The 23,376-nt window shown below is 58.1% G+C and overlaps 1 protein-coding gene across 4 annotated transcripts in view; it reads left to right on the top strand.

The window, feature by feature from the left end:
* Positions 1–22,302, top strand: part of BSN (bassoon presynaptic cytomatrix protein) — a 52,829-nt gene extending 30,527 nt beyond the window's left edge. For 2 of the 4 annotated variants that reach the window (XM_072347737.1, XM_072347740.1), the window contains exons 4-12: positions 8,994–9,401; positions 10,303–16,875; positions 17,910–20,010; positions 20,324–21,036; positions 21,322–21,415; positions 21,518–21,661; positions 21,856–21,908; positions 21,981–22,076; positions 22,183–22,223. In XM_072347737.1, coding sequence (XP_072203838.1) covers positions 8,994–9,401; positions 10,303–16,875; positions 17,910–20,010; positions 20,324–21,036; positions 21,322–21,415; positions 21,518–21,661; positions 21,856–21,896 — 10,074 coding nt within the window. In that variant the 3' untranslated portion in view covers positions 21,897–21,908; positions 21,981–22,076; positions 22,183–22,223. Of the gene's footprint in view, positions 1–8,993; positions 9,402–10,302; positions 16,876–17,909; positions 20,011–20,323; positions 21,037–21,321; positions 21,416–21,517; positions 21,662–21,855; positions 21,909–21,980; positions 22,077–22,182 lie in introns of all 4 variants that reach the window. The other 2 variants (XM_072347738.1, XM_072347739.1) reach the window with 2 other exon arrangements.
* Positions 22,303–23,376: the final 1,074 nt, after the last annotated feature.

Here is a 23,376-nt window from a genome sequence, read left to right as displayed (position 1 = left end):
GGCACCTGCCAACAGCTGAGCTCCTTTGTACCCACAAGCACTGCAGTATGCAGGAGAGGAGGGGGTGACGAGGGTCCCCAAATACCTCTGATAGCATCAGAGGATGCTTCAGTCGAGCTTCTAGCCTGATTTGTAGGTGTGGGAAGGAATGAGCTGTTTTGTAACGAGTTAAAGCAAATTCTTTACATAAGTTTGTTCTGAAGATGATGAAAAATACGTTGGACCCACCAAGATGCAGACACCCTCTGTAGGTGTTTTGTAGGGTCCCACGTGTGCCCACCATGGGAGTTTCATTCCCTGGGGTGTCCCAGTGGGGGGAGCATGCAAGGCCCCATACAGAGAGGTGCTGATGTGTGTGTGATGTGGGGAGTGAAGTGGCTCATTCATCTTTGCTGTCGCAATCCGTGTTTCTAGAACGCTTCTGATCCTTTTGGTGTGATGGATTATTGACCTGGACGCAAGTATGAAAGATTATGAGGGTTAATTCTTCAAGCTTATCACTTTGTTTATGCTATAAAGGTAGCTCCTTTATTTAAAAGGAATTGCTGCTGGAATTTGTGATCTTGAAGCTTGGAGAAGGGCAGAGGCTTTTTTGAAAGATGTATTTCAGTGTAAAAATGCTGTCAGGGGCCAAGTAAGGATGTGGAAATTGAAGATAATGGTAAAGAAAGGAGGGTGGGAGCTGGAGAAAGTTTGAGGGAGCTGGGCTGGTTTAGCTTGGGGAAGAGAAGGCTCAGGGGAGACAGACCTCATTGTGACCTTCCAGTGCTTGAAGGGAGTGTATAAGCAGGAGAAGTGATTTTTTACATGCTATGATAGTGAGAGAGGACAAAGGGGAGTAGCTTTAAACTAAAAGAGAGGAGATCTAGGTTTGATGTTAGGAAGAAGTGTCTTACTCAGAGGACAGTGAGGTGTTGGAACAGGCTGTCCAGAGAGGTTGTGGGTGCCCTGGCAGCATTCAAGGCTTAGATGGGCCCCTGGGCAACCTGACCTTGCATTTGGCAGTCTTGCCCATGACAGGGGTTGGAACTGGGTGGTGATCTGTAAGGTCCCTTCCAACCTATGCCATTCTAGGAGCCTGTGAAATCCATGGGAGCACTGGGATGTGTGCGTCAATGTGCTGTGGGCTGGCTCACAGCCCCAGCCAAAGGCTGAACCTCTCTTGGGAAAGTGCTGTAGTTAGTTTGAAAACTGAAAGCTGTACAGAGACCACTGGGCATCAGCTTGTGATGTCCTCAGCTCCCAAACCGTGATACAGATGGTTCCCCAGCATGATTCGAAGGTGCTCCATTGTGGTCATGAAAGAGGCTTGAACCCAAAGAAAGGGTCTGCAAAGGTTGGGGTCTGCAAGGGAGGATGCAGGTTTTTGTCTGGTTTGCAAGTGAGTGGCTGCTGCCTGGCAGATGTGGGGCTCTGCAGCTCAGAGGAGGGCAATCAAACAGCTTGAATTGGCTTTTAGCAGAGACAGAAAATTGCTCGTTGGGTGGCTGGGTGTTTTAGTCAACACAAGTGCCTGTGAAAAACCAAGGGTTTGATTAAATAAGATTTCTCTCTCTCTCTCTCTCTCTCTCTCTCTCTTTTTAAGGACTATTTATCCCTCTTTCTAGTGGAAAAAAAAATGCTTAGAATACTGTAGTTCTGTTCTGTAGTTTTGCTGTCTTTCTATTTGCAGCCATTGTTTTGCTGCAGTCTTGAAATCTCCCCCATCCAGGTTCAGAGAGGTGTGGTTACTTCATCAGGCATTGTGCATGGTGACACATGCACACAATAGCAGAGTGGCCATGAAGGCATCTCCCACCAACACTGTGCTGTATGGGAGATGGGTGATCACAGCCTGAACCTCTGATTAATCAGCTGAGGCAAGTGTGGGGTCAGCTGTGGGAGCACAGGTGAGAGTGATGGAGCTGTGCTCTCAGAAGGGGTGAAGCTCGACTCCATCCCCTCTGAGACCTCATTTAAGGGCTGACCACCACTAAGGCAGCATCTCTTGGAGATTGCTCTCCAGTGAGGACTGCCCCAGCTTCTTCAGCCAAGGCACCACCACTGGTGAGTTTCCCTTTGCTTATTCCTTCTGTACGTTTGTTACCATCTTTGCTACCATCTGTATATTAACAACCAATACATGTGCCTATGCCCTGATGGGAGCTGTGAGATGGTGACCAGGGTGTGGGCTCCACGGTGCCCATCGCCTTCTGCTGGGCATTATTGATATGCAGACAGTGTGCAGAGATCCTCCCGCTACTGGTAACCTTGGCTGAGAAATACATCCTGATAATGTGGGCTGTTAAAGATAAGGCTGCCTGGCAGGCTGATAAATCTGGTTAAGGAGTGCTACTTCGCAGAGTAAATTACAATGCACACTCAGATCGATTTGAACAAAAATGAACAATATATTACTGCTATGTTGATGGGGATGGAATAAATTCCCCCCTCTGTGCTGCTGGGCTTCAGTGTCTCAACTTTTAGCTCAAGACTTGTTGAGGAGATGATGGGAGCAGCGCTGGCAGCATTGACATCACTTCTGTGTAGCTAACAGTACTGATCATAGACTGGTCTGTAATGAGCTCCAGCAAGGGGTCACAAAAGGTGTAGAGTGGTCTCAAGTTGCATCAGGGGAGGTTTAGATGGGATATTAGGGAGAATTTCTTCATGCAGAGGATGGCCAAGTGTTGGAATGGGCTGCCCAGGGCAGTGGTGCAGTCCTCATCCCTGGAGGTATTTGAGGGATGTGTGAGCATAGCACGAAGGGACGTGGTTTGGTGGCAGGGCTCGGTAGGTCGGGTTGATGGTTGCACTTGGCAATCCTGAAGGCCTTTTCCAGCCCCATAGACTGTAGTTCTGCATGTGGCAGAGCAGGGTACTTCACATTTAGCTCACTCAATGGGAGAGCCTTGGAGCATCTCTGCATCCCCCCCCTGCCCAGAGCAGCATGTGTGATATATTGTTGCCCCCCTCACAGCTTTCAGCTTTGTATACACTGTCATACTTCATCCCATGCCTGTGGCACTCTACTCTGCCGGTATCCCATAGGACTTTGAAGCCAGTGGTTACAACCTCCTATCCATGAGCTCCCTTGCTCCTGCTGGCTATGCTCAGCTCCGTGTGCCCCTCCTCCATGGCCTTGTAGTGCCAACTCCAGCCACCAGCATAAGGAAAGCTTCCCCAGGAAATAGTGCTGTGCATCTACATGGCAAGCCCCGATGCTCTGCGAGCTTTCTGTTCCCCTGCTTCCCAGCAGGGCCTTCACAGAGCTTAGTCTACAGATGACCCATGGAGCTCCAGAAATGTCACGGTAGAGGAAAAGGGGAAAATACAAACTTGTCTTCCTTGGGACAGCCATTGCTAATCTTTGAAAAACAGACCAGGCCCTCTTCTGATTTAATGCTGTTGGCTGTGTTTTATTGTGAACAGAAAATCTCCTTAATTCTTCATCCTTTTGGATTCAGTCTCTTGGAACTGAGCTGGGAGTTAATTTAGCTCTTTCTTCAAGATAAAAAAGGAGGATGTAGTAGGGCTCGGTGAAAAGAGAGGGAAAAAGTGCTTTTAGCATCTAAGACTTGCTCTCATTCCTTGTATTTTTCTTACTCTTCTGTGGCATTTTGTTTTTCTGCCTGTTATGGAGTGTGCCAAGCTGGGCCCATCCTTGTTGTCCTTCATGGACCTTCTTGCATCAACCTCCACCACCCACAGCCATGCTGGCAGATGCTTTTCTGCTCCCAGTTCCTTGTGAGAGCTCGGTTGTCCCACAAGGGCTGGGACACGCAGCTGTCCCCAGGCAGCACTGCCTCCCCACACCGCACAGATGTTATTTCTCCAGCAGCTGTTTGCATTGCTGGATGTGCGTGTTACTGTGGCAGTGTCATTAAATGGACCCTTCCCAGGGGAGATGGATGCTCGCGCGCAGCCTTGGGGTATGTTCTGGGGCTTCTAGATGAGCCAAGAGCATCCAAATTATCTCCTCAATATCCGACTGAGGGGTTTTGTTTTGTTGGCTTTTTTGTCGTTGATATATATATATATATATATTTCTTTTAATTTAATGAACTGGAAGGAAATATGTTGAGTGGGGAGGGATGGTTCTATATATATTCTCCAAAAGCACCAGCTTCAAAATTTGGGACAGCTGTGTGCCCGTTTTTAGCAGCCCCTTCACACAGCCCACGCAGCACCCAGAGCTTGGAACCGGTCTCGTTTGGAAATACTCTCACTTGATTGCAAAATAGTTTTAAGTCTTTTAACTTAGAAACACGTTCTCGAGACTTGAGAAGATTTTTTAGCACGGAAAATACAGAAGGTGCTTCCTGGCACAGAGAGCTGAGCTGCTTTGGGAAAGGGGTGTGAAGTGCGTGGGGGCAGAGAATTGAGGTGAACGTTGGTGACTTTGGGTTGTCATAGCAAAGACCCCGGGGCTGCAGGGGCACAAGGGCACAGGTCAATGCTACCTGTGCTGGCAGGCACATGGATGGAGTTTTGAGTCTGAAATGCTGAGTCGAGCGGCTCTTGTCTTGGGAATAAGGTGCTAATTGATGGTAGCGGTAATTACTTGTTAGCAGAGCAGCCAGGTGCTCCTGTTCAGGTAGTTACAACAGAAGGAGGGATGACGCCTAAAAGGGATGGAAGTGGTTCTGACGGCCAATCTGATGTCCCCTGTGCACTGGGAGAGCCCTTCCCTGCTGTCCCTCCCGTTGTGGCCGTGCTTACTGGGCTCGTCCTGCTGGTGCCGGCATGCAGTAAACCAGACTTGGCAGGCGCATGCTCGTTCCTCGAAGGAAGGCAAAGGGAGTGTTGCTATTACTCATCAGCCAAAGGCTTTCAGCTGCATTAATCCCTTGCTGGCCAGTGCGGTGCGTGGCAGTGGTGCACACAGTGGCTGCAGTCCAGTGCTGCCGGGCATGGCAAGGGCTGCTCAGCTCCACTGGTCCACCCTGCCACTGCCCACCACTGGGTGCAGCATAGGGGCAGAAATGGGGAAGGAAAATCAGCGCATGTGATTTTTCTCAGGGGAGGAGAAGCTGCGTCAAGGTCTGATTGCAGGGAGATTACCCTGTGCTGCTTTTAATCACATTATTGCTGTGCAAAGGGCGATGCTACATCATCATGGCTGGAGCGGAGCCAGGCAGGGGCTGTATCCCCCCCAGCCTGGGAAGGCCCTGGGAATGGGTACCAACATGACGATGCTGGGGACCACCGCTCCGTTGTGCTGTCAAATGATCTGTTTAGAAATGGGCTGAGATCACGTCGGTGTTTTTTGGCTGGGCTAATCTGTGAGCTGTGGTGGCACTGATGCTCACCCGGTTCACATTAATGAAGCCAATTAGTGTAGAATAGACTCTGCCAAGGGACATACACGTGGTCCAGCACTGCTGGACCCTGCAGACAGTGGTACCTGTGGTTTCGTGCTGCTGTGTTTGCTCTGTGTGTGGGGCACAATGCAGCTGGGAAGCAGGGCAGAGAAACACTCTCCTCCTCCAGAGAAACACTGGGATACTGGCAATTGAGCTAAAACTTGCTCTATAGAACATCTTGGGTTGGAGGGGGACCTTGAAGAGCATCTGATTCCAAGCCCTCATGGGGCTTTTGGTTGGGAAGGCAGCACTTGGAAAAAGATGAAGGAAATCCCAAGCTGTATTATTTATATTAGAGATCGTGGACTCATCTGCTATCCCCAAAAACTGAGTCTTTCCCACTCTGGTTGTTCACTGTGTAAACCAACCCTGAATAGGGGAAAGCGCTCATTGGCACCCATGGAGGGGCATCACGTGCAGCCCATGGAGGGACTGCTCAGAACGGCTCCAGAGAATTCAGCTGTGCCAACGAGCTGAAACTGAGGGAAGGAGCATTAGCTGGCATTCAGGCAGCAGCATCCAAGGAGCGAAATGAATTACAGCAGTGTTCATGTGCAAGGAGCTGGGAGAAAGATCCCTGAAATGGAGCAGGGCTCATGGAGCCGTTCTGCAAGGCTCTTGCTGTTAATTTGGATCTTGATTCAGATAGCAGAAGTGTTTTCCATATTTCCCAGGCACCCATCTGTCACCACAACGAGCCCCGCGTGGGGCTTGTCAGCAAATAAATGAAGCATTGGTGGGAGATTCACCGCGTGTAATGCTGGGAGATGAGATCTGGCTTGTAGGATACTTATACCTCGCGCCGCTTATCTGATTTTGTGCAGCCTCTGTGCCGGTGTTTTAATATCTACCGCTTGGAACGTGTAAAATAAGAGGAGCACGAATAGCAGCAGAGCTCGGAGATGAGGTGCAGGGGGGGCTCTGTACCACGGGGCCGTGCCGGGGGGCGGCTGTGCTGGCACGGCTGCTGGAGCTCATGGTGCAACATAACCCGCCGGGGGACTCAGCGGTTAATTAAGTTGCCAAGCGGTGGCGTGGACCAAAATGATGCAGGCAGGCTTCTATTGTCGGTAATTACCGTTTTGTCGTTGCCCATTAGTAAATTAAAACAATTGCCTGGTAAAGCCCGTCAGGGGTTGTTGGCAAGAGCAGCTCTGGCCAGCTGCCAGCGGGTGCCAGCCCTGGGGGGAAATGGGCCCCGTAGCCCAAAGAGGAGCAGTGGGAGCTGCAATCACTGCCCATTCGGTGAGGAGGGGACAGCAGAGGTGCCCCGGTCTGGCTGGCACATCGCACTGGGAGCAGAAGTTGAGCCCACCCAGCTGCAGCCCCCTCCCTGTGCCATCACCTCCCTGCTCACCGCCGGGGACAGGCAGCTCAGCGCAGCTCCGCAATCTTCCTGGCAGGGCTATTTTTAATGGAGAGTGTTCCCTTCTCTGGTTCCCAGTGTGGCCCTGCAGAGCTGAGCCGTCACAGCTGCACCAAGCTGGGGACAGCCAAGGGGGTGTAGGACTCCATGAGCCCCCCAGCCCTTGCGGCAGGGATCGTGCTCTTGGGAGTCCCATAAGCTTCATCAGCCTGCATGTTCCCTGCCCCTGGGGAAGTGCTTGTGGGATCCCCAGTCAAGGGTGGCCACCGGTATGGAGACAGGGCCGGGCTTTGTCCAGCTCAGACCTGGTAAGCAACCTGGGGCAGCACCGCTGCCTCCCAAGGGGCCTTTCCTAACATCCACCCAAACCTCTGCTCTCATGCAGCACCTCCCGCTCTGCCTGGGCAAACCCAAGCCAACAAAGGCACTGGGTTCAGAGGCTGCAGCTTTGAATGTGCAGGGGCTGCCATCATGGCTATCCTTGCAGTGTGCTGGCCAGAGCCCATGGGTATAGAGATGCCACCCCAGGTGGGACCTGACCCTTTCCCCAAGCCCACCTGCCTCCCCCCATGACTTGCATTGCCCCCAAAAGGGCCCATGCAGCTGTGCCATCCCCATCACACCTGCCCTCACCCCCCCCACCACGTGAGGAGCTCCACAAGGAAAATGGGATTCCTGGAAGAGAAGCGAAGGGCTGTGAGTCTCCGTGAGGAAGGGATTCAATTTGTGTCACACAATTACATTTTCTTCTGCCGCCTGAAATAATTACAGAGCAGAGTGTGGCAAGGAGATCTGATTCAGAGGCAACGTGATGAGAGCCAGCTCCGAAATAAAAGAAGACAAATGCAGTCATTAGGATACAATAGGCTGCACTTGCCCCTTAATTAGACTTTCTCTTTGATTAAGCACTAATTAAATATTACCGTGCTGAAGGGTTTCTTTTATGGCCCTGCGCAACCCTGATGCGTTCCGAAGATGCTCCTGCATAGGGTGGGTGGAGGAGATGGGGCTGTGGGGCGGGGGGAGAGACTCACCTGGGGAATGGGGAGAGATGGCTTCGAGCAGCTGGCTGTGAGCTGAGAAAAGAGATTTAAAATGGTGAAACATCAAAAGTGAAACAAATGTCAGGGCCCTATTCCTGGACATTCCTGTGAGGGTAAAAATAGCCCTTTGAGAACTTGGAGTGGGAGAGTGCTTGTGAGCCGTGAGCAGGGCTCCTGCCTCTCCCTGCAGGCTCTCTTACAGCCCCAGCTGCACGCTGCTTTTTCCAGGTCATGAAATGAAGGCTCTTGCTGAGAGCCTCTCAATGAGATTGTCTTGTTCTTTTCCGCACAGCGTGTACTTGGGGTAATATCTTTGGGAAGGGTTTTTTTTTTGCGTACTCATGGAGCCAGTACTTTCTGATAACCTAGAAAAACAGATCCCTGAGCATTATGATTATGCTGTTAGGCCTCTATTGTAGCAAGGAAAACAAATTGCAGCAAGAAGCTGTCTGGGACCCACCAGCAGTGTGGGCGCTTGGGTTGTGATGGTGCTGATATTTGCCATCGTGACGCCATGGTTTGTCTGACCTAAACCATAACACAAACCATGGCACAAAACCATGACACCCTTGGGGACCCAAACCTGTCCTCCTGCATTGTCTTGGTTGGACCTTCCCCATGCTGAGTGCATTGTTTCAGTGTCTGTTGCATTGCTGTTGATGCCCAGTGCTTTCTTATTGATGCCCAATGCATTGCTTTGATGTGTAGTCAGTCACACAGCAGCCCAGCAAGCTGCATCCCCCCATTTCCAGTGGACTTTTCAGCTGCTCTTACTCACGGAGCAGGCAGGGCTGAGCACCCCAGCCCATAGGCAGCACACCTGGAGCCAAAGGCAGGTTCAGACTTGGCTCATTCCCCCTTGAGTAGTTGCTGAAGGTGTTTTGGTGTAGTCTGCAAGAGATCTAGCCTTCACTGTTAAAACTCCTCCAGGATAGTAAAGAGGTGGCATAAAAAGCAAGGATGATTTTCATGTCTTCATGAACTGCAATTAGGACTTTTCACCCTAAGGCAAGATGGGAGGAATGGGACATTCCAATGGTTGTCAGTGCTTAGCAAGGCACAGCCCCGTGGTGTACTGACTGCAGAGATCCGTGCTCTTGCTGGGGATGGGGCCACAGCCAGGGCAGAACCTTGCCATCCCAGGGCTCACCGCGGTGCCCATCTCTGCTTGGCACCGGAGATAGGGAGGCCCCGTTGGCACCGATTTCTAACACAACGCTTCCTTTCCGTGTCCTGCAGAAAAACGAATGGCTGTGTCTGAACTGCCAAACCCAGAGGCTGCTGGAAGGGAGCCTGGCAGACCCTGCCCCGATGCCGCTGCCTGCGCCAAAGCAACCTGCGAGCGGCTCCCCCCGGCACCAGCCAGTGGCAGCCAGCCAGCGGGCACCGGTCCCCACCGAGCCAGCAGCACCTCCCGAGCGGCAGCCTTCCCCTGCCAGGAGCCTGCGAGCACCTGAGCAGAGCCGGGCCCCCAGCCCTGCCCCAGAGAAGAAGCCACCGGTGCCAGCAGAGGAGAAGCCGCTGCCCAAAGCTGCCCCAGAGCCATCTGTCCCAGCGCCCAAAGGGAAGAGCGTCAGCCCGAAACCGGAGGGGGAGAGCAGGGAGGGACGTGCAGCCCCCGAAGCACAGAGGGCGAAGGAGCTGGAGGTGAGTGCTTGTCCCCTAGTCCCCCGTGGTCACTGTGTTCCAGGTCACAGAGAGGCATTTTGTCACACCCGCTGGTCTCCTGAAGTGGTGCTTCGAGGTCAAAGCACAGTGCTTCCCAAGAGTCCAAACAGCTCCGGAGCTTCTGTGCATAATGCAATAGCTCAGGTAGTCCTTGCCCCATTGGTTTTAAAGGGCAGTTGGAGCTGTCATTAAATGCAAAGCTAATTTTGAAACATTTCCATCTTGCACTGCAGAAATGGGCATTCCTGAGCTAATTCCTCTGTCTTCTACCTCTTTAATTCAATGCTCTTTGGGGAAAAAACCAACAGTGCTGGGATGGCTGTGCCCAAGGAGCCATCACAGCCCTTGGGGAGGGGACTGCTTGCATCTTAGTGCTCCCCAACCCTGTGGGGTCCATGGTCCCCCTGCTCACAGGCTCTCAGGCACTGCCCCCACTGCTGAGTGCAACATTGCCTCATTCTACCATCAGTTATTATTCCTGCTGGCATCTGATGAGGATCCCAGGGACTGCCTTACTTCTCCAGCTAGCACTGCAGGCCTGTCCATCGGGAAAATTAAACTGCCTTCAGAGGCTGCTTGCCCTTCAGGCTGTGGCTGCCAACCCCTTGCTCCCTGCCCACACCCAGAACCAGAGCCATGCTCCCAGTGCTGCCTGAGGCCGAGCTGCTGTCACCTTCCCCAGGGACGTGCTCACAGCCATAAATATCCCAAGGGTTATATTGAGGGCTCAGCCATCACTGGGTCTCTCAGAAATAGAAAATTAAAGGTATTGCCATTAGGCAGCCTCCTGGTATTTGTTGTCAGGTGGGGTGGTGCTGGGGGGGTTCCTCCTGCTTGGGGCAATCACATATCCTAATGCCACACTCCCTTTACCCTGCAGGATGCGGGCAAGCCTTACCCCCCGGACCTGTCCCGCAGCCCCCAGAGCCTGAGTGACACCGGCTACTCCTCAGATGGCATCTCCAGCTCACAGAGTGAGATTACTGGGCTGGTGCAGCAGGAGGAGGAGAAGCTGAGCGGCACTGGGCTGGCGGGGCAAAGCCCTCCCAGCCCTTCCGAGCTCACCAAGCTGGAGAGCAGCATGCGGCCACTGCTGGAGGCACGGGGGACCCCAGCAGAGCCCAGCAAAGGTTCAGAGACACGGGAGGAGCAGCGGCAGAGGCAGCGGCCCCGGTATCTCTCCATCACCCCTGAAGCCTTTGACTCAGATGAGGAGCTGGAGGACATCCTGGAGGAGGATGAGGACTCACTGGAGTGGGAGAACCAGAGGGAGCAGCGGGAGAGCGTAGAGTCCTCGGATGAGTTTGGTAGCAAGCTGCGGCATGACTATGTGGAGGACAGCAGTGAGGGGGGCTTCTCCCCGGTGCCTGGACACCCCAAGAGCCGGGAGGAGGTGGCTGACGAGGAGTTCATGCGCAGGCAGATCCTGGAGATGAGTGCAGAGGAGGACAACCTTGAGGAGGAGGAGGAGGGCTACGGGCGCTCCAAGTACAGTGTCCCCAAAGCCGAGGTGGAGAAAGGCAAAGAGCCTTCCTCTGCCAAGCGGCGCCTACCGCATGGCCCCGGTGGCCTCTACAAGGAGGAGAGGAAGGAGATGGAGGCAGCAGAGAGTGATGATATGAGCACAACCCAGGGGGGCCTGCGGCGCTTCAAGACCATTGAACTGAACAGCACCACCGGCTATGGCAGGGAGATGGAGGTGAGCCAGGAGGCTGACGCTGGGCTGGAGAGGGAGCCCGAGCTGGAGATGGAGAGCCTGACGGGTTCACCCGAGGAGCGATCCCGTGGTGAGTACTCATCCACCCTGCCGGCCACCACACCCAGCTACACCTCGGGCACCTCACCCACCTCCATCTCCTCCCTGGAGGAGGATAGTGACAGCAGCCCCAGCCGGCGGCAGCGCCTGGAGGAGGTGAAGCAGCAGAGGAAGGCTCGGCACCGCTCACACGGTCCTTTGCTGCCCACCATTGAGGACTCCTCGGAGGAGGAGGAGCTGCGGGAGGAAGAAGAGCTTCTGCGGGAGCAGGAGAAGATGCGGGAGGTGGAGCAGCAGCGCATCCGCAGCACGGCACGTAAGACCAAGCGTGACAAGGAGGAGCTGAGGGCGCAGCGGAGGAGGGAGCGTTCCAAAACCCCCCCCAGCAACCTGTCCCCTATCGAGGACGCCTCTCCCACTGAGGAGCTGCGGCAGGCAGCGGAGATGGAGGAGCTACACCGCTCCTCCTGCTCTGAGTACTCGCCGTCCATCGACTCAGAGGCCGAGAGCTTTGACGCCGTGACCTCCAAGCTGTACAAGTCGGGCAGCGAATACAACCTGCCCACCTTCATGTCTCTGTACTCCCCCACGGAGAAGGTGGAGAGCGTGCAGCCTGCCAGCAAGCCCCTGAAGAGCGCTGAGGAAGCCTATGAGGAGATGATGCGAAAGGCGGAGATGATGCAGAAGCAGCAGGTCCAGCAGGCCCAGCAGGACGTTTCCTATGGCAGCACCTACCAGCAGGTTGGATACCGTGGCACCGAGGGGCAGAACGGCTTCCAGTACCAGTATGCAGATGAATATGGCTATGACAGTGGACCTACACGCTCTTCACAGACTGACTATTCAAGTTCCCTGTCGAAGCCTGGTGCAGTGTATGAGGAAATCCTGCAGACCTCACAGAGCATTGCCAGGATGCACCAGTCCTCGTCATTTGACCTGGCTCTGGAGAAGGGAGACAAGAAGAAAGGGCAGGAGGAAACATACCAGGAGAAGCACTTTCTGAATGCTGAGAGTGCATATGCTGAGCTAATGAAGCAGAATGGGGGGCCCCTCACCCCTGGCACCAGCCCCACACAGCTCTCTGCTCCTGTTTCCTTTTCCACCTCTGAGGGCAGCAAGGCGATTCCTGATGTCCGGGTAACACAGCATTTTGCCAAAGAGGGACAGGACCTGGCCAAGCTCCAGAGCACCCCAGCAGCACCCAGCCCAACTTCCAAGCCCATCACAGCTCCTTACACCTACAGCAAAGGTACCAGTGTGGTCACAACAGCGGCAGCCAGCCCTGCCAGCACACCACGGATCTACAGCTCTGCAGAGGCTGCGTCCACACCTTCCAGGAGCTATGGCCCAGCAAAGAGCACCGTCAGCTACGGCTCGCAGACAGAGGACATCACCCGAAGCAAGGTGGGGGTGGAGATCAGCGTGCAAACAGCCAGGGAGAAGCTCCAAGCGGTGAGTGACAGCAAGCCCTCACCAGCCAAGACGTACTCATTCTTCAAGAGCTCCAGCCCCCCGCTCTCACCAACATCTCCCACTCAGAGTCCCACTCATGCTGCCCCCAGAGCTGCTGTGCCTCCTGCCCCCACTGTCAAGTCCACTGCTGAGTTCTCCACACAGACGCAAAGCCCCCTCTTTGCCTATGATGTCCCCACCACCACCGGCCCTTCAGCCTCCTCCCCCATGGTGGCCCAGGGGACACAGACACCACACCGGGCAGGCTCGCCTCGCCTGACCCGGCAGCAGTCCTCGCAGGATGCACCCTTCATGCTGATCACGCTAGCAGCCGACGCAGCCAGCCAGACCAAGCCACCGAGCTCCTCTGCATCCCCTGCTTCATCCCCCACCAGGATAAGCCGGCAAGTGATAGCCCACGGGTACGGTCAGGAGTCAGAGCAGCCGCTGGGCACGTTCATCAGGGCACAGCATGTGAAGGACCCAGCCCAGAAGGTGCCCGTGACTTCTTCAGGCCCTGATGGCATTGCGGGGCTGTACGGCTGGGGAGCGCTGCCAGCAGAGAACATATCGCTGTGCCGCATCTCCTCCATCCCTGGCACCTCCCGTGTGGAGCCGGGGCCCAAGGTGCCGAGCAGCAGTGCTGTGGACCTGCGCACTGCTCTGAAGTCTGCTCCCATCATCATAACAGACCAAGGCATGGATCTCACCTCCTTGGCTACCGAGGCCAGGAAGTACTGCCTAACCTTGGACCAGATCCCCAGCCGGCAGTCCACAGCCATCCAGCCCCTGATCATCAACCTCAACGCCCAGGAGCAGCCCCACGCCATCATCGCAGCCTCCAGCACCGCCAGCCTCGCCATCGCCTCCCCGATGCTCATCTCCCAGCCCAAGCAGCCTGTGGTCTATGGAGACCCTTTCCAGAGTCGGATGGACTTTGGGCAGGGGGCCGGCAGCCCAGTGTGCTTGGCGCAGGTGAAGCAGGTGGAGCAGGGCGTTCAGACAGGTGCTGGCAGAGCCAGTGGGACAGCCGGCCCTGCACCTACCAGCAAGCCTGAGCCGCCCACTCCTCCCCAGGCGAAGTTCTCCAGGTACAACTTACCCAGTCAAATGGTAAAGAAGGACGTGCTCATCACACAGACCAGTGTCGCACATAGTGCCGGTGGCCTTCAACAGCCATTCCAGCAGGAGCAGGGCTCAGAGCTGTACCGTGCGGTGCCGGTGGAGCTGAAGACCCAGAGCCCCCTCCTTGCCCTGGGCGGCAAGAAGTCCCAGGTGATGATGGTGCAGGTGGAGGATGTAGCGGCTGGCCCAGTGACCAAAGTGCTGAAGGAAGAGCCTTCAGCCAACGTGCTGGACCTCACGGGTGTGAAGGCAGAGAGTCAGGTGGCCTGCTGTGATGTGGTCTACAAGTTCCCTTTTGGCAGCAGCTGCACCGGTACGTTTAATCCCACCTCCAAGGTTCCAGAGAAGAAGGCTGCAGACACAGTCCCCAGCAGGAAGACCAGTGGGCCCCCATATGGCAGCAGGGAGCCAGAGCTACCAGAGACCTTCCCATACCGGGAGCAGCCGGCACCCGCACTCTATGAGGAGCACAAGTTCTACCCCACTGGCGCCTTTGGGAGGCTCTACTCCTCCATGTCAGACACCAACCTGTCAGAACTCGGCATGAACTACTACCCACCGAAGGGGGACCAACCCTTCCATGAGGCTGCCGTGGACCTGAGCACCATGAAGCACTCCTACAGCATCGGCTTTGCTGAGGGTGGGTACCTGGGCCAAGGGCTGCAGTATGGCTCCTTCTCTGACCTGCGTCAGTCCGCTGACCTGCTGGGCCACCCGCTCCCCATGCGGAGGTACAGCTCAGCCTCCAACATCTATTCCGACTATCGCTACTCACCCCGAGGGGACCTGGCCAGCTTCCAGGAATCCAGCTTGGCCCACTACAGCGCTACGACCGCACGCGAGATCAGCCGCATGTGTGCTGCACTCAACTCCATGGACCACCAGTACGGGGCCCGGCACGCCAATGGCCCTGACACACTGTCCTATGGCCCTGGTGGTGGGGGGATGCCAGCCCAGCCAGGGGGTGCCGCAGCCCCAAAACCCAGCGGGATGTTCAACCCGTCCATCCCTGAGACGCGGCAGGGCTTCAGCGGCCTGGCACAGTACAATGTGCCCGGTGTGCGCCTGGGTGCCGTCAGGCAGATGTTCCCATCCTCTGCCACCGTGCGGGCAGCCGACGGCATGATCTACTCTACCATCAACACACCCATCGCCTCCACACTGCCCATCACCACCCAGCCAGCCTCCGTGCTGCGACCCATGCTGCGTGGGCTGTACCGGCCCTACGGCCCACCTGGCATGGCCGCTGTCCCACTTGCCAGTCTGGCCAGGGTGCCTGTCGTCACGCCCCGCATCCCGCTGGCCCCTCAGGGCCTCTACCGCTACCCAGCCCCCAGCCGCCTCCCGGCTTCCTCACTGATGGAGACTCCCGTCTACCTGGGCAAGGCGGTCAGTGCCGCACCAGGCGCAGGCCCCGCTGCCAAAGCCCCCACTGCACCCACCACTGGCGTGCAGAGAGCAGAGGTGTCAGGAGCAGCGCCCCGCACTGAGCCCCCTGCAGCGGGCAGCAAGGAGGGTGGGCAGGCAGCCCCTGCACCCAAACCGGCCTCAGAGAGCGTACAGCGGGAGGAGCGGGAGCGCGAGGAGGAACGGCAGCGCAAGCAGCAGGAGCACGTGCTGCAGCTGGAGCGGGAGCGTGTGGAGCTGGAGAAGCTGCGGCAGCTGCGGCTGCAGGAAGAGCTGGAGCGGGAGCGCGCTGAGCTGCAGCGGCACCGGGAGAAGGAGCAGCTGCTGGTGCAGCGGGAGCTGCAGGAACTGCAGTGCATCAAGCAGCAGGTGCTGCAGCAGCAGCAGGAGGAGCGGCACGTGCAGCTGGCGCTGCAACGGGAGCAGCTGGCCCAGCAGCGCCTGCAACTCGAGCACATCCACCAGCTGCAGCACCAGTTGCAGCAGCAGCTGGAGGAGCAGAAGAGGCAGAAGACCATCTTCCCCCCTGCTGGTGCCGAGCCCACCAGCCGCCCGCCCGAGGGGCCCACCGAGGTGCAGCGGGGCCCAATGCACAATGGACATGGGTGGACGCCAGCTGGCCAGGTGCTGCCTGGGGGTCCTGAAGGTGCCGGTGGCCCACGCTACGCTGCACCGCAGCGACCACTCAGCAGCTCAGCCTCAGACATGTCACTGCAGGCTGAGGAGTCCTGGGAACCCGGACGGGGCATCAAGAAGAGGAACTCGATGCCGCGGCTGCGGGACGCCTATGAGAAGGAGACAGCGAGGAAAACAGCGGACAGCAGCGTGCAGACGGACGAGGAGGATGGTGAGGAGCGGTACATGCTGTCGCGGCGGCGGCGATCACGGCGCAGCACTGACTGCAGCGTGCAGACAGATGAGGAAGACAGTGGAGAGTGGGAGCAGCCCGTGCGTCGCCGGCGCTCCCGACCCTCCCGGCACGCCGATGCCGGCACCGAGGGCAAGGCAGACGGCACAGCGCGCGGTGTGGCCAGTGTTGGCATCCAGACCATCAGCGACTGCTCGGTGCAGACTGAGCCCGACCAGCTCCTTCGTGTCTCGCCTTCCATCCACATCACCACCCATGACCCCCGCGTGGAGATCATCAAGTATATCTCAGCCCCAGAGAAGACACAGCGCGGTGAGAGCCTTGCCTGTCAGACGGAGCCTGAGCCACCCCCGCAGCCTGGCATCGTGGTGCCCCAGCTCACAGTGCCCACCACCATCACCCCCTACTCTACCAACATGCAGATGGTCAGCACGGGGCCCCTGGACCCCCACGCCGTCCGGCAGCAGACCCTGGGCAAGTTTGAGAAGAAGAAACCAGACCCCCTGGAGATTGGGTACCAGTCCCACCTGCCGGCAGACTCCCTCTCCCAGCTGGTGACCCGCCAGCCTCCCCGCTCCCCACAGGTCCTCTACTCGCCCGTGTCCCCGCTGTCCCCACACCGCCTGCTGGAGTCTTCCTTCGCCACCAGTGAGCGGCTCAACAAGGCGCACGTCCCGCCCCAGAAGCACTTCACTGACTCAGCTCAGCGCCAGCAGACGCTGCCACGTCCCATCAAAACCATGCAGCGCTCCCTGTCTGACCCCAAGCCCATCAGCCCCACCTCTGAGGAGGCTGGCAAGGACAGGTTCTCCCTCTACCAGCACCCACTGCTCCCAGGCACCCAGGTATGTGCATGCGGGGTCATGCTTGGGCACCCACCCTGGTGATGGCACTTTGTGTCCCTGCTCAGTGCACATCTCACCCTGTTAGGGACGGACAGGTCCTCATGTTGCATCCTCCCCTGCGTGTGCCTGGCCAGGCTGACCCAAGCTGAATCTTTTCTGGTGACATCTCACCACTGTGAACGGGAGAGATGCAGTCACTTGACTCGGCCCCCTCCTGCAATAAATAACCTTTCCCTTGGAGAATGGCCCCAGGAGGCACCTCAGGCCATTTCAGTTTCATTAGTGCTGCAGCAATTAATATTTCAAAAGGTTGGCTCCCCGCAGCAGCTGATGGCAGCCTGCATGCATGGACACGTGGCCCTGCACCTCTGAGCAGGCAGCAGGCAGCTTCTCCAGATCTGCAGGCACTCAGGGAGCCCTGGTGCTGCACAGCAGCACAGTGTGACTATGGAAGGAACCTGCGTATTCACATCCCACAGCAGGGTGTCCTCCTTCTCCTGCACAGCTCAGATTTGGGGTGCAGCAGCTCATACTCCCACCCACAAACAGCCCAGTTTTGCAGGTGGGGATACTGAGGCATGACCTGGCAAAACCCCTCCATACCACAGCAGCAAAGGGGAGGAGAGCAGGCAGGTGATGGGCTGTCCAGCATCCCCAAACGTGACCTGCCCTGTGCAGGGAGCAGTGGGGGCACACAGCTCTATGACAGCTCCCAGCTCAGTGGGTCTCACACCACCGCCCTGCTGCTGAATTTCCCAGCCCTGCTGCAGAGCATGCAGGGGTTTGTGCAGCGCATAGCAGTGCTCCTCTGCTGGCATGCCCACGGCCAGCCTGGCACTTGGCTTGCTGCCACTCTTGGTAATTATTCATAGAAAGTGCCCTGCCTGTTACTTCCATCCTATTTATTACGGCTTTATGTAAACGCTGCTTACTCGGGGCATGAGGGAACATGTGCGGGGCACTCGACCCTGGGGGGCTGGGGGGGGCTGTGGCCCACCAGCCGCAACGCTGACGGCCTCCCCTTGCCTTTGCAGGTAGGCACACTGCAGTCAAGCTCACTGGCACGCAAGGTGAAGCGCACACTGCCCAGCCCACCACCCGAGGAGCCCCACGTGGGCCTGGGCAGCGCAGCCACCCAACAGCTCTACCTGAGCAGCCTGGCCCCCAAGGCCCCTGTTGCTGCACCGGTCACCAAGGCCAGCCTGCTGAAGGAGCTGGACCGTGACCTGAAGCTGGTGGAGCACGAGTCGACCAAGCTGCGCAAGAAGCAGGCGGAGCTGGATGAGGAGGAGAAGGAGATCGACGCCAAGCTGAAGTACCTGGAACTGGGCATCACGCAGCGCAAGGAGTCGCTGCTGAAGGACCGAGGGACGCGGGACCACCCCTACTTGCGTGGCCTGGCTGACCGCCGTGACTACCTGTCCGACAGCGAGCTGCACAGCCTGCGTCTCGCCACCTATGATAGCACTGGGCTGCGCCCCGCGCCTACTGCCCAGTACCCCGATTTCACCGCTGCCTCCTATGGCGCATACCCCTATGCGGCCCCACCGGGACCCCCCGCCTTCCCTGCCACGCGCCCACAACCACCCCAATTCCCCACTGCCAGCACCACACAGGACGTCTTGCCGCCCGCCCCAATGCCTGCCTTCGCCTCACCTGCCTCCTTCCCAGCCCCTGGCACTGCTTACCCAGAGCTGGGCGCCCCTGCCCAGCCAGGCTTCCGGCCCCAAAACCCCTACCAGGCCCAGGGCACCTTTGCTGGCGCAGCCAGTGTGCCCACAGCGCAACCTGCGCTCTACCAGAGCCCATCAGACGCACATCAGAAGCCACGGCAGACCTCACTGGCTGAGCTAGAGCAGAAGATCCCCACCAACTACGAGGTCATCAGTGCAGCCACCAGCTCCTCTGCCGTCCCTGACGTCACCCTCGGTGCAGCGGCAGTGAGCAGCAGCTATGAGCAGTACAAGGCTCCTGAAGCCCGGCTGGCTGACAGAACCGGCGTCACACAGGGCCCCTCAGCCAGCTACTCCTCTGAGTCCCTTTACACCAACCTGGAGCAGAACATTCCCCGGAACTACGTGATGATTGAGGACATCAGTGAGCTCACCAAGGAGAGCCCGGCGGTGGATGGGCAGAAAGTGGAGCCGGCGGGCACAGGCACCAACGGCCGCCATGGCAAAGAGAAGAGTGAGCTGTTGGATGCCGAAGGGCCCAGCCGGCCGTGCTGCTACAGCAAGGCAGAGGAGGAATCTGAGGAGGATATCTATGATCACCACGGCCCTGACCATCGTGGAAAGAACAGCTACCACCGGGAGAGCAATGGCAGGGTGTCAGGGAGCTCGGCGAGCTCCTCCTACTACTATGGGGATAGCGAGTACCGGCACTCCTCACGGGCAGACAAGCATGGCTCTGGCATGGCACTGCCAAAGCACTCATCCAAGAACCTGGCACCTGCCGTTGTCTCCTCCAAGCGCAGCAAGCACAGGAAGCAGGGCATGGAGCAGAAGATCTCTAAGTTCTCCCCCATTGAAGAAGCCAAAGACGTGGAGTCAGACTTGGCCTCTTATGCAGTGACAACATCAGTCAGCAGCAGCAATGTGGCCTCCAGAGCCAAGAAGCTGCAGGATGAGATCACCTATGGCCTCAAGAAGAATGTATACGAGCAGCAGAAGTACTACGGCGTGTCCAGCCGGGACCTGGTGGATGAGGAGGAGCGGGTCTACTCCAGCAGTGGCAGGACCCGCTCCTCTGGCTACGGGCTGGAGAAGTCCTCCGGGCGTGATGCAGGTGGTCGCAGCAAGTCCTTTGAGCGGGAGGGTGCAGAACGGTCCCAGAAGGGCGGCTCTAAGCCCTCATCCCTCGGCATGAGCCAGAGCCGGGGCCGGGCTCCGGTCCGCACGCAGCCCTCCGAGGAGGAGAGCCCCATCAGCCCCCTGGGCAAGTCGGTGGGGGGTTCGCGCTCTATGGGGGGCCCCGGCTCGCAGTCAGCAGGGGACCCCTGCTCCCAGTTCTGCTCCAGCCACTCGTTGCCTGATGTGCAAGAGCACATCAAAGACGTGCCAAGGAACCACTCATACAAGCACGAGGAGGGTTACGGCATGGACGATTCCCATTGCGTTGTCTCAGACAGCGAAGGTAACGGCTACCCGTGGTGGTGAGCACCCAGAGCATGGCGCTTCCCCGGGGCATGCTCGTCCTCAGAGACACTCACAGCCTCAGTTTGCTTGACACGTGCCTTCCTCCCCCCTTTCCAGTCCTTGTCTGGGTGTTTGGTGTTGGCCGGTGGTGCTCGCGCGGTGCCCCGTCCTGTCCCTGCCGGCGCGGGCTGTCCCCTGTGTGTGTGACGAGCTGCTTGCCTTCTCCTGCCTCATTGCATGGCTTCAGCCCGGGCTGCGTTCCCGCCTGCGGAGCGAGAGATTGACTGTCGTTTGTTTTTTGGTTTCTGAAGCCTATCATTTGGGTCAGGAGGAGACAGACTGGTTTGATAAGCCCAGGGAAGCGCGGTCAGAGAGGGTAAGGCACTACGGCGGCCACTCTTCCTCACAGAAGAGACCCCCAGCTAAGCACACCTACCACGACTACGACGAGCCACCAGACGAGGACTCGTGGCAGCACGATGACTATCCTCAGCACCGCGAGCACCGGCACCACGGCGACTATGGCCGCCACGCTGCCTCCTCCCGCCACGACGAGCAGCCACGTCGTTCGGCCAAGCAGCACCCACGGGAGTCCAGCCGCCACGAGCCCCGCGGCCACACCACGCCGGCCGCCACCAAGAAGGCACAGCAGCCTGAGCCCCGTGCCTCGGCACCATATGGCCCCAGTGCCTCTGAGTACGCGCCACCATCCCGCCACCATGGTGCCGAGCCCCAGAAGGTGCCCAAGACCCCGCAGCCACACGGGACGCCCTCCCCAGCGCAGAAGCCGGAGCCGTCGGTCCCTGCGCAGCAGGCAGCAGGCAGGCAGCCGCAGGCAGGGCAGCAGGCAGCACGGCAGCAGCCGGCGGCACGGCAGGGCGCTCAGCCGGCGGGCACAGCGCAGCCCAGGGCACAGGGACCCACCACGACCCGGCCAGCACAGCAGCAGCCAGGGACGGGCCAGCCCACGGGGAAGGCAGCGGGCACACTGCACACACAGCCTGGAGGACACCCAGCACCACAGGTGAGCCCACATCTGCTGCATCTGCTTGCTGCATCTGGGGAAGGGTTGGGGACTAGAGCACGTGCCACCCCAGGTGCCCATGGAAGGGGACATCCCTATGCCCTTGGCTCTTTTGGGGCATGGAGTCCTGCTCACACTGTACTTTGGGGTTGTCCTTGTGAAGCAAATTGCAGGCATTGCCATGGCGAGCCCCGTGCAGCCTCCCACCCAGAGAGACAGTCCCGAAGGATGCTCTGCCATCCCCACCAGGAGGGCAAGAGCTGACAGGTATCTTCTGCCTTGCAGATGAAATCAGAGCAGACGGACACGGCCAAACCCACAGCAAAAGTGCCGCAGCAGCCTGGGAGAGCACCTGCAGCCCAGCCCCCAGGAGCAGCAGGTCAGTGCATGACAGCCAGTGACCAGAACCCCGGTGCTGGCTGCCTGAGGGTCACCCCACGGGACTCTCCTTTGCTGACAACCTTCTCTTGTTGTCTCCCAGCAGACAGCAAGCTTGGTCCAAGGGCGGCCGGGACACGTGGCCCCACCGGCACAGCCACAGGGCAGCCTGGGGCAGAGGGAGAAAGCGTCTTCTCCAAAATCCTGCCGGGAGGGGCAGCTGAGCAAGCAGGCAAACTGACTGAAGGTGAGGGCTGCCACCGCGCTGCTGCAGTGAGATGGGGTTGGGCAGCACAGGGGTGGCTGGGAGCCTCTGTTGGGATGCACTGCTCCCACGGCCAGGGATGCGCGAGTGCCAAAGTCTGATGGCTTTGACCTGGGGACCGCGGGCACAGTGTGGTGGGACGTGGCTGTCCTCACCCCTTTCCTACTTCCCTGCAGCGGTGTCGGCTTTCGGCAAGAAATTCACTTCGTTCTGGTGAGAATGGCAAAAGGTGAGTGCACAGTGCCGGCGCTGCGGCCCAGAGCTCCCTGCCCCGCCGTGCCCTGATGCCGTCCTGCTGCAGGAGCTGGGGAAGCGAGTGAAGATCCAGTCGTTGCAGTGGAAAAACCTATGAAGAAGCCAGGGACCTCAGCACGTGACGCTGACTCTGGGTATAACGGTGAGCGGCCCCTTGGCGGGGCCAAGGCCCCTTGGCCAGACAGCAGCATCCCGTCGCCGCAGGGATGAGGCCACATGGGCTGACCCTCTTCTTTATCTCTTGCCAGCTTTTGAAAGCGGGGTGACCCCTGGGTGCCAGACCTCCCATGGCAGATGGCAGCGAGCAGCTCCGGCGCGGTGCAGCGTAGGGGATCCCCACGTGCCAAGGGGCTGCGCCCGGACCCTCGGCCCTTTCTCAAGATTATACGCAGAGTTGCTCCCTCCGAACCCCAGCTCTGGTGTCTTCATAGGTTTTTCCCCTCTGTGCGAGCCGAGGGCTGCTCCCCATCCCCTGCACCCCACCGGCCCCTCGGCCCCCTGCACTGCCGCCCGCTCCCCCTGTGGAGCTGGCGCGCCCCGTTAGGACCTAACACTGTTTCACTACCGAAATACGAGGCCATAGGACTCTGCCAGGTCGGCGCGGACGCGGGCTGGCCTTTGCCGACGTGGCTCCGGCCGGCGCTGCCCTGAAGCCATGGGAAGCATCCGAAGGGCTGCGCTCGCCCTCGCCACGCAGCCGGCGCGCCCTGCCGCCGGGCACCCCTTTTCTTTGAAGAACAGCCTTAATCATCCCACTTTGAGTTCTGCGTATACCTCATCCGCACCGGGAGGGGCAGGGGGGAGCCGGGAGGGGGGAGGGGAAGGGCTGGATCGTTTCTTTTTCCTTTGTTTCTCTTTTTTTTTTGGGTTCATTTTGTTGTTTCGGGTTGTTTTTTTTTTTGGTTTTTCATTTATTTCACTCTCTACCAAAATCCTCTTCCCCCTTTGCTTTGTGCGATGAGTTAGCACATGGGCTGTCGTCTGTAGAAGCAATAGAGTGCAGGAGGCCACAAAAGAGCACAATCCATGGAACAAGACCAGGAGAGCTTCGCCTCCGCCGATATCCTTCCTCTTACTGTGCAATCCAAGTCCTTCTGAAGCCATTCCGCGTGGGCACGCTCGGACCGGTGGGGCTCCCCCTGGCACCGGGAGACGCGCCCGGCCCTCGCCCGCCCCGGTGCCGCGCCGGCGCCCGTCCCATGTTCTATGCAACGAAATAACACGACTCCAGAACGAGACCCGTTCATAGCTGATAATCCGACGTCGCGTGCAAGGGTGTCATTGCAAACCGGGTAACTCCTCTCTCTCTCTCGACCACCTGTGCGTATGAAGTTCCAATTCGTGGCATGTTCGACCCACGGAGGGCCACTTTGCCAAAGGGCAGCCATAGCGCCCGTGACCGTCTGTCCTGTCGTAGAGCATGGCTTGCTACTTCTCTGCAC

Source organism: Excalfactoria chinensis, chromosome 12 (assembly GCF_039878825.1).
Source record: "Excalfactoria chinensis isolate bCotChi1 chromosome 12, bCotChi1.hap2, whole genome shotgun sequence".
Classification (NCBI taxonomy): Eukaryota; Metazoa; Chordata; class Aves; order Galliformes; family Phasianidae; genus Excalfactoria; species Excalfactoria chinensis.
The sequence above is the reverse complement of the archived record's forward strand: the minus strand, read 5'-3'. Positions and strand labels throughout refer to the sequence as shown.